Raw genomic sequence first — 11,151 nt, forward strand, 5'->3', positions numbered from 1 at the left:
ATTGCTAGAGGCAGGCAAGAAGCTGCTGAAGAATTGAGAGGCAGGCAGGAACCATCATTTTGCCTTGCTTCAAGGGTACTGATCAGTTTTGATGGCCCTGACCAGCCTCTCCCACTGGTTCTCCCACTGCAACGTCTTCCCATGTGCCCAGGAAACCCATTTTACCTCAGCTCTGGGCTTTTAATCCCTGCTTGAGCTGTAATGTGGTCTATCTTTTCCAGCTATACATGGGCATATTCACTGTTTGTCTGAACCTTGGCAATTGAACAGACTTCCTTGAGGCTTGACCTCATACCTGCCTGGCAATCACTGGACTGTTATCACGGCTGGGGGGTCAATGGGATGCAGAGATCCCACACCTCTCCCTAGGTGCAATTGTGATTTCTGCTCTGAGCCTTTAGCAGGGAAGGCTGTTTGAGTGAAAATCAACTCTTTGGATCAATGCAGAGAAAAGAGAAATGGGGCTTTGTAGCTGATCTCTTGGAGGTTCTAATGCAGCTCTTTGCCCCAAGAAATCTGTGAATGAATGCCAAGGGGTTTATTGAGAAGTTGACCTTTTCTGCTCTGTAAGTCAGGGTGGTTCCAAGGAGATAACCAATGAGAAACATAAAATTAACATAAAACAGGAAACCTGCTGGGGATAGGTGGCCCCTAAAAGCTCTCTTCCCTCCCTGGAGGGACGGTTGTACCATGGGCTGGCTCATTGTCCCCCACAGACTGTGACTCGCACTGTTTGCCACCACCAGGAGTGATACTGACCTACAAACCAACTTCTTACCTGGACCTGCTTTGCCACCACAAGCTCAACTGGTGATCTGGATTCTCAGTTGAACCCAAGTCCATCCGTGGGCCTGCCTGCTCTCACCTTGTAGGAAACTGGGACAAGACTTGGCTGGAGAGACCATGTCCTGCTAGCCTTTTCTCCCTTGTCTCCTGGATCCCAGATGCTTAGGAGCAGTTGTCCCATCTCTCTGCCCTGACAGAAGAAAACTTCCCCAGTAAGACAAATTGTCCCTGCCCCACCACCCAAGTCTACTCTTCTGCAAATCTATCCTTTTTTCCTGCAAGATCTCAACTACAATTCTTCTCTTCCCAGTATATGTCACTAAGCCATCTGGAGCCCCAGACAACTCAGCCTCCTGGAGTGGCACCACCTTGCCAGGCTAGGGAAGAAGCTGCAAGCTGAGTTGCCTTCTGAACAGTTCCTACCTGTAGTGACAAATAAGCCATAAAGTTTCAATGAGAAGACCGATATACACTATGGTTATGGGATATTTTATATTGCTTTAAGCCCTGGAGAACCGGCTGGGAGAGATGGAAAAGATTAAAAATACAGCTATTGTGGATCCCTGTCCCTGTGCTGGGTTGGAAGGGCACTGCCCCAGCATTTCTCTGAGGCACTAGGATCAGTGCACATGGACTCCATTGGATTAGTACTGTCTCTTCAATCATTTTGTAGCCAGTGCACCTAACAGCAATGTGAAGGGAGTAGGTTGAAGTGGGAACAAGCAGAACGCTTTGAATCACATACAGCATTCAGTGGGTGACCAGAGGTTTCAGGTGTGAGGGACTTTGACAAAGATGGGGAATATAGCTGGGAAGCACTTCTGGGGAGCAGGACCCAGGCTCAGTGTGACTTGTGTTAGCTGGAAAGTGAGGTGGGACATTGTACGCATTGTCAGGAAGATGGCCAGCAGATTCCTCAGTAATAGGGTAGCACTGAATGACCTCACAGCACAAATGGTCTGTGCAGCTGGTGGACTCCTCTGAGCACCCTGCCTGTGCCTGAGGAGAGCTCAGGGCCTCAGCTCTGAGGCAGCCCACACTTTGTAGTACCTTGCAGACTGGCTTCCATACCTATCTGCTGAGGCAGGGAGGGAGGAAAGTGTTGGCAGCTCACAGAATTATTAACAGAAGAAGAAGAAGGGTAATGGGGAAAGTCAAAGAGTGATTCCCCAGTGTCAGGCACAAAACTGGATCTGAAAAAGGATGACCAAAATTTAGTGCTGGAAATGAAGGGATTGTGACTGCTCTACAAAGCTGCTATCGCAGATGTTCTGAGAAAATGCTTGTAGTCAGTTTGAAAATATAGAGACAAACTGAACATTGCCATAGACTACAATATTAAAAGAGTAGTGCCATTTTAGGCCCATTAGGTAAAGGAGCCTGACATTCATATTTCAGCAACTTTCTCTCACACATACCCCTGCTAATAAGCCTCCACACCTTCAAAGAGTGCTCTGTTTGGTTCAAATGGTGTCAAATCTTCCATCCCCCTACATGCTCTTGGTGCCTCTGATAATAAAGAATGAGAACCAAATAGCTGTGTGGGGCTGGGTAACCCTGAAACAGAAGTTTAGACCTCCTCACACAGGTCTTGTGGAAATCATGAGTCATTAGCCAGGTATATTTTGAAAAAGGGTTCACACTAAAGCCAGCACTTGAGAAATGGAGTATCCTTCTGAAAGTGTGTTGGGAGAGCTAGTTCCCTCTGTGGTTCTAAGATACTTGCTGGAAAATGGTGGATTTCACTTTGGAGGGGCAGTGTCCCTTTGGAATAATACATCTGGCATAATCTGACTACAGAGCACTCTCTATCGGGATCAGAGCTGATCCTTTGGAGCTGTGAATGCCTGTACTTGAAGAACTGCTGCTGTTCTGATGTGAGGGAAACAGCCTGCTGTGTGTAAACTGAGGATGTGCAATAAGGGGAAAGAAAGAAGGATGAAAAGGAGAGCCCTTCTTGACTATTGTCTTTACTGTAGTTACTTTAGTCCAGCTGTTCCTCATGCAGTTGTCACTGCTATGGCTGTGACACTGGCTGCCATGTCTGGCTCTTGGAAATTTTCCTGTTCTATTATTTTTCTGTGTACTGCCTATTCTGAGCTAGACATGCAAGAGATAGGATATTCATCATGTTAAACCAACCATAATTCAGAGGAGGAAAAGGATGCATTTTCATAGAATATTTGTTACATATCATAGGCCATATCCAATGCTTGTGTGTGTCACTATAATGGGCCGACCCTGGCTGGATGTGAGACACCCACCCACTGCTCTATCACTCCCCAACTGCTGGACAGGGGAGAGAAAATATAATGAAGGGTTCATGGGCTGAAATAAGGACCAGGAGAGATCACTCACCAATACTGTCAGGGGCAAAACATGCTTGAATGAGAGATACTAATTGAATTTATTGCTAACAAAATCAGAGCAGGATCATGAGAAGTAAAGTAAGACCTCAAAAATCACCTTCCCCACACCCCTCCCTCCTTCCTAGCTCTACCTCCTCCACAGCCTTGGACCAAACTTTCCAAAACACTAAGGCAGTTTTGGTTACATTATGTTTCCATATTCAGTCAATATGTCAGTGCTGACTTTGACCAACATTTTGGTTGCCTGCTGGACAAAATGTATGCAGTGTGGGTGGGAGAGGTGTCTGTGTTACATTATGGAGGTCCTGAAATGCACTAGTGTGGACTTCATTAGTAGAGCAGCAGCTCTAAGGAGTCTAACAGCTGTCCTGTGCCCAGTGCTCAGGGAGTGGAGGTCAGGGATTCTCAAACATGCATGTGATACACAGTACGTGACATATTCCCTGTTAATGAGGAATGAAGGACAAGGCCTGCAGATGTAGAGTCAGATGAATGGCAGTCAGGAGCAAGCCCTCAGTAAAATTGCTACTTGTCAGTGCACTCCAGGTAAGGCTGCAGAAGTCTCTTCTCTAAACCAAATCTCTCAGCAGATGCCCATCACAATAGGAATGGATAATGTAGGGATTCTGTATCCCAAAAAATTAACTGGAAAGTAAGGAAAACTACTGTATCTTGTTTCTATAGCTGGAAGCATGTTTAAGATCGTGATTGGAGAGAAGGAGACAGGAACTGGGGGAGTCAGGGAAACTAGGCTGCTTTCCCAGCATTGTGTTGTTACTGTAAATTATAGCAAGTCCCCAGGAACATTTTTTGGTTCTGACTTGTCTCTCAAGTAGAGGCAAGAGTCTCACACTTTCCACCAGAGACTAGATTATACAGGGTCCCTGTTCCTGGAGGACAGTGGTTACACTAAATTTATCCCAGTGCTGAGTTCTTGGATATTGGATAGGTTTCTTTGGTATACTCACATCACTCCTAGCTGAAATGTTCCTGCCTGTAGGGACTTTGCACATTGAAGGCTGTTCCAAATCACACCTTTCCAAATGGGTATGAAAACACAGCCTTGAATGGCACAAGACCTAAAATCATCAGCAAAACCATTTCACTCCCCACCTCTTATCCAGAAGCACAGGGATAGCTGGGAGTCTGACTGCTACTCTTCTTGCCCTTTGATTTGCACCGTCTCTTGATTTGCACTGTCAGGGACAGCAGACAGGCACTTCATAGGCTTGTGCCAGCAGTCCAGTGCATCTCACCTTGTTGCCCCTCTGTGAGGGCAGAGGACTGAGTCACAAGCCCTTGGCATAATTATTCTTCCTTCTGAAATCAGGTGAGAAGGTTCAGTCCTGTGCTGGAGATCCAGAGTATTAACATTTATGGGGTCTGTTCTTTTCTCTTAGACTGTCTTTCACCTCTCCCAGCCTTCCTCCCAGTTCTTTGCCCCCAGGGAGTGCTGAGGCTCATCACTCCAAGTGCCCAGCATGGCTCTGGCTCTGGGGAGGCCAGTGCTGTGACACACTCATGTAATAGCTGCATGCACTACTGCCTCAGATACACAACCTGATCCACTTCCTTGAGAAAAAAAACAGCGTTCAAAAGCCAAGATCCAGGGCCTCCGTAGTGTCCATGCACCCAGAAGCTGTTTTCATCTCCATGCTCAAGTGGAAGAAGAAAGACCTTGGCACAGGAATATGCTCTGGGGGCAGTTACTGAGAATAGATGAAATGCTTGCAAGTCATCGTAGTTATCATTAATGATTTCAGCTTCACCACAATGCTCTGCAGTACCAGTGTGTCTGAAGACCCTGACCCACTGGGCCACAAAAGGGGTCCTTGAGTCAGCCATGGTTTGTGCTTGGTCTCTGATGCTCACTGGCACGGGCACCTTTAGTAGCCAAGGACAAGCACTGGCAGCCCATAGTCATTCTGATCCCTGCCATCAGGAACAGACTCCTACTTGGCACAGTCCTGGAGCAAGGACCTTGTTTCAGCCCAGGGAGCTACTTTACTCCTTCAGCCTTAACGAGAGCCCAAGCTGGAGCAAAGGGCTGAACGAGGTGGGTCTGCCAGTGGGTCCCTGGGGGTTTATAACGCTATGGTTAGAGCAGAAACAATCCCACCCTGACTCCTGAAACACATCTAACCATTAAGAGGGTAGATGGGTAATCCTTTCCTTCCCCCTTTCCCCCTCTTTTCTTCCCTCCCGGAGGTCACCTTCAGGAGGGAGGCAGTGTGCCCCCAGGACCAGAGCCGTGCGGACGGGGCGGAGCGTCACGCTTTAGCCCCGTAGCGCCTGGCAGCCCACTCCGGCTGCTGGCGCAGCTGAGCCCGGCGGCTGCAGCGAGGGGAGCGAGGCAGTCGTGGCTGTTTGGCTTTCCTGCGCTGATGGAGAAGGTGAGAGGCTTAGTACAGGCGGAAAGGCCACTGGGAAGTTACAGCAGTGGGAGGATGAAAGACACTGGACAGGCATGTGAAAGGGTACCCACCCCTTTCATACTGGTTTTGGAGACTCGAGCGTGGTGTACCGGCACAATGCGGAGTGCACCCATTTCCCCCAGCGGGTTGGTGGCGAGCTCGTTGTGGGTTTTCCCTGGAAGGCCGCTTTGTGTCCACTTGTGTTCGGTGGGATGATGCTGTGGTCCTGGCGTTGGCTGGTAGAAAGATGTAATGTGGCTTGGTCCAAGTGAGGTTGCTGCCGGTTGCTGCCCGAGGAGGTTGCTGTGTGGAGGCTGTGGCGTGCTGCATGCTCGGAAAGGCTTACGGGGCTCTCTGGTGAGGCTTCTGGGTGTCTCTGCCCAGAATAGCAATACGCAGTTCTGTTACCGGCACAGTCATGACATTCTCTGCAGCGAGATTAAGCACTAGCCTGCTGACCAGTTTCAGAAAAAAGCTCATAAATTTACCAGCAATAATCCATAAGCAAACATTGTGATAATCTGTTCTTATCCCTTGCTGTATTAAACGTGGTTTGCATCAGAGTGGACCTTTTAAGGAAAAAAAAAGATGCCATTCTTGAACTAAAAGTTACAAAGAGGGAAGAATGTTCTTATATAATGTTCAATGAGATTTTTAGGGGTAAATATCCTTCTTCATAGAATCTGGACCACAGTAGAGGTTTGAAATCACCTCACTTCAGCTTCATTTATTGGTTTTTATATAATGCTTTGATGTAACTTAGAGAGCCCTTTTTAGTGAAATTCCAGTACTCAGAAAGGTGTATGCAGATTATAGGGTAAATGCTTCACTATCTGTTTGATAAGCTATAAAGATGGCTTCACTGGAAGTTCCCTCTGTAATTTTCAGCCCTCTTGCTATTGTCATGACTTTCTCTTGTCCTTTTTCTGTCAAACCGGGGACACCAGTAAGCCCACCAGTTCAGCTTGCTGAACTGGTGGGCTCACCAATATAATTAAAAAGATAGAAAACATCCAGTAACTGGTTCTGTTGATCTATCAGCCTCCAGAAGAGCTCAGGACATTTACCCAGGCTTTCTTTATATCAATATATTTTTAACATTTCAAGAAACATCATAAAAAGTAGATAAAGAGGAATGCAGAGCAAATGGGAAAATACATTTTTTATAAAAATACAAATTCCACTGGTGTGTGATATTCTCAGCTGTAGTGAAGAAGCTGTTAACAGGTTGCCAGCTCCTCAGAAATACAGCTTCCCTAACTCAGCTGATTTTCAGAGATTACATTTCAGACTGTGTCATGGTATCTGTATATAAGAACCTCTGCAGAAATTGGAGTTCACTGTAAGGGGCACATTGCCTCCCAACAGATCTCTCTTCTTTTGTTACAGTCGTCTCAGCCCATGTGAAGCTGAACAGCTGTCTCTATTTTTTGTTTGTTTTGTTTAAGGGAAGCTTACTTTTTTAAATTTAGCATCTGAAAAATGTTAGTTTTAGCATCAGCCTCTTACTGTTGATGTTTCCTGCATCTGATTCTTTTTGGGCATTTCTTTAACAAAGTGAATGCAAAAGTGGAATCTGTAAAATCAGTATTCCTTGTTCTGTTATGCTAGTAGACTTGTATCTGTAACAGTTAGATGTGTATCTAGATCACTTTAGATTATTTCTACTCCAGTTCTGGATCATCCAATGTCTTAAGGGCTGCAAAAGTAGTGAGGCTATACCAAATCTACGTTACTGGATTTACACAGTGCCATTAATCAGCATGAAGAACCTAGATGCGTATAATTACTATGACTTTTCTTTTTTTTTCTTTTTTTTTTTTTTTTCCTATCATCTATCCAATGCAATACTAAAATCCTGACTTCTTTGGTCATTTGAAACACTTTTGTGTGTATGTACATGCACTAGTTTTACCAAGTAATGCATTATCTACCCAAACCCTTTTTGTGCCATTTGCAAACATTTTCTGTATGATTTCAGTGTTTTCTTCTAGGTCAATGACAAAGGTAAAAGTATTAGAGTAAGGATTGAAAAAAAAATTGTGTAGGATGAGAACAACAATACAATATGTTATTTTCCATTATATACTGGGCTTTTAAAAATTAATTAAAAATGTGTGGCTTCTTGGTTTAGACCAATGACAGGAGGAATTTGTACAGATAACTTTCAGGAAATGACCAGTGAATGGGACATTTCTGGCAGGTGCTATATGAACCAATACCAGGATAAGAACTGCTTCAAATCAACAGTTTAGAGGTTGGTGGGAAGTGCCTGCAGGTGGGGTCCTTATACAGCCTCTAAGAAGTGTGATAACAACTGAGTGAAGTGGTCTGAATTACTTGGTACACTAAATACATTTGAGCAAAATGTGCTTTATTAAGCACATTTATGATGCAAAAATATTCAGGTAGAAACGAGGTAGGCATCACCCATAAAGAGGCATGAGGAGGAAGTTAATTTTTTCTCCAACATTCCCCAGTAATTTGGAAAAGCTCTGGACTCATAATGGATGTATAAGGTAGTGCAGCCTGTGTGTCATTCCTGTGACAAGAGATCTTGAGGCCACAGCATAAGGCAGGGGGACATTCTAGCTAAATGTGTGACAGGAGGCATTTCCCCCAAGACAGTTGGGGTTTTAATGTGGGGGATGGGAGGAGAAAAATGATGAGGCTTTAGAAAAGAGCCATGAAACATATCTGAGAGCTGGACAAGCGGGCTGGACAATCAGAGCTTGATTTAGACAGAAAGTTATTTGAAGGCATGGAACCTATAAGAAGACTGAGAGGTGTCTTGATGAGAGAGCATAAAGATGCTTATTCTCAATTCAAAATATGACTACATTTTGTGGCAGCATCACATCTGTTTTTCAACTAACTGATGCAGGCACTACAGAAGCACAGTGTGAGAGATGCTTTGTGAAGCCTAAGTAAAGCATCAGTTATATGCATAGCCTGATCTTCAGTCTGATAGTTTTACACAATGTAATTAATTGAAAATATATTTTCATAGCCTGTGGTCCTACCTGTGACCACAGTGAATATAAACTGTGCAGGAGTCTGGAGAAATTTAACAGGTATTAGAAATGTCTTTTCTCCATCTGAGAAGCTTCAGCAGCAGGTTAGGTAAATTCAGGTTAGGTTATCATACAAATACGTAAGAGCAAGAATGTTCACACTGCCATTTATAATTGACCAATTGTCTTTGGATCAAGCCTGAACGACTTTTTGAAAGAGGTTCCCCAGATACTATTTGTTATTTGGCTTGTGTTAAGGCCCTGCAGAAGGTCCACAAGAAAGTGGACCTCACATGCCATATGCTCAAGGCCATTTTTAATAGGGTATCTTTGATATGAGAAGAGGCTGAAACGGCTGAAACTCTTAAGCTTGAAAAATAGAAGGCTCAGAGGGCATCTTATTGGTGTATATAAATAACTGATGAGAGGGAGTAAAGAAAAGGGAGCCAGACTTCTCCAAGCAGTGGTCATTGATGGGAGTCTCCATCTGTAGAGATATTGAAGACCTGGCTGAACACCTTCCTAAACTACTTTATTCAGCTGCTGCAGCTTGAGCAGGGGAATTGGATTAGATGATCTCAAAAGGTGCCTTCCAACCTAAACACCTCTGTGATTCTGTCATCATAGCACTGTCTCTGTTATATAGAGATCGCATTCTCTTTGGCTTTTGAGATGTATGAAGTGCTTTTCTGCACTAAATATATTAATCATTTTGGTTGAAGAACCAGAATAACATCACCTGGACTAAGACATTGTATCTCCATAGGTTAGATCCCCCTCAGCTTCTCAGGTGGTTCAAAAGTATCTCATGATGGTGTAAAGGATGTGAGCTTTTTGCTGCTGTAATTAGACATTCTTTTGAGGAATTACAGTTTGTCACAGTCAGCAGCCTGGAAACAAGACCTCTAGCAAGGATGAAGTACACAAAGGATGGTGGAGGAAAGAACAGTTTTGAATAGGACTCTGTCTGCTGCCTTCAATACAGCACTGCCAAATGGTGAATGCATCCTGGCCAGGGCCCTGGTGACCTCCTCTTCAGTGTTTGTCAATCTGCAATGGGAAAATGACACTTTAGAAGGTATCAGAAGTAGGTGCAGAGCACCCAAACACACTACTCAGCGCAACCCAAATTTGATCCTCACCTTCCTAGCTAATCGCAGAGGCATCTCAGATAAAGACCTGACAATGTCAACTATTTTCTCAAGCATGGACTTTGCACTGTAATCAATGACTCAAAGGGCACCAAGGGCCAAAGTCTGCAAACTGTTCTGGAGTGACTGCAGCTGGGGCTTCCTTCATAAGGAGCTCTTATCACACCCACAGGTCACAGGCCCTAAATAAACTAGCCATACCTTCTGGATGATTTGTTCGTCCAAGCTGGCTCATTCACTTTAATGCTCTACTCTGAAGCTGGACCATTTGCCCTCCCATGCCATGGGGGCCATGGATGGAAGTGTGGATCTGTTCCACCTGTGTTGCAGTTCACCTGAATAGTGAAGTGGAAGGATATAAGGATTTTCTGGGATTTGGGTTGTTCTGGGCTTTTTTGTATTGCAAAAGCTTATGGACTGAAATATTTTGACTCCCTAAAGTGAACTGAGAACCAAGAATATACAGAAAAAACATATCCTCCCACACACAAAAGCAAGTTTTATCATAGTAAATAGGAGAGAAGTAAAGAATCATATAAAATGGATGAATCATATTGTAAATAAATGCAAATAAAATATATTAATTAATATATATTTATTAATATTAATTAGTAGATATTTGAAAAGTATGGAGTAATACTTAAAGTTGACACAGAAAGAAGATTCTAACCTTTGGGCTAAATAGCAATAACAAGTTGCCAGCATACAAGGGAAGAAATTTTACCTAACTCAGGTTTGGGAATTTCAGTTATCTAAGAAGACTGTGAAGAATTTTCTGTCGAGAACTTGTATGTGACCATTAATTTGATACAGGAGAAACACTGTCGCAGAAAAAATTTTTTGATATTTTTTTCACAAATATTGATGAAATATGTTCTTCAAATGACAAGCAGACATCTCTCCTGTTGTTCCACTCCACTCTTTGATGTGGCTTTAGCTTATCTATTATCAAAGGGAGTTCTATGCCTTTCCCAGGTCTATTACATTTTAGGTTTTCTCTCTATATTCCACCTAAATTTTTCTCTCTATAGCACCTAAATGAGGAAGCACTAGTTTGGAAATATTGTTGGAAGGGTGGATACATTTGTGGGTTCTGACATGCTCTTTCCATTTCACAAGTCTTGTTGGCTGGGCAGCAAACAGGAGGATTCAAAGCAAAATCTTGAAAATACTTTCCAGACCCTTTCTCCCTGTGAGTTATCCCCAGCCTTCCATTTATGCCCTCCCATGCAAGCACTTGTTCATTGTTGTACTCTATATGGACTGTACTAAATTTGACTGGTGTTGACTCTTGCACCAAGCCAAAGCCTTTGCAGAAAAGTAGGGCCAATGTCTTGGCACTTCTGAATTGGATAAGATTTAGAAATGCAGTCTAGGAGAGAGGGAAGGGAAGGGAAGGGAAGGGAAGGGAAGGGAA

At 44.0% G+C, this 11,151-nt stretch overlaps 1 protein-coding gene across 2 annotated transcripts in view; it reads left to right on the forward strand.

Annotated features, from left to right (window-relative positions):
* Window positions 1-5,309: 5,309 nt before the first annotated feature.
* LOC107200195 (serine/threonine-protein kinase SBK2-like) overlaps window positions 5,310-11,151 on the forward strand; it is a 22,597-nt gene continuing 16,755 nt past the window's right edge. The window contains exon 1 of one of the 2 annotated variants that reach the window (XR_001519544.3): window positions 5,310-5,548. Coding sequence is in view for 1 of the 2 variants with exons in the window: in XM_015618326.3 (XP_015473812.1) it covers window positions 5,540-5,548 (9 nt within the window). In the remaining variant the exon portion in view is untranslated. The remainder of the gene's footprint in view (window positions 5,549-11,151) is intronic. The other variant, XM_015618326.3, reaches the window with a different exon arrangement.

Source organism: Parus major, chromosome 2, assembly GCF_001522545.3.
Source record: "Parus major isolate Abel chromosome 2, Parus_major1.1, whole genome shotgun sequence".
NCBI lineage: Eukaryota > Metazoa > Chordata > Aves > Passeriformes > Paridae > Parus > Parus major.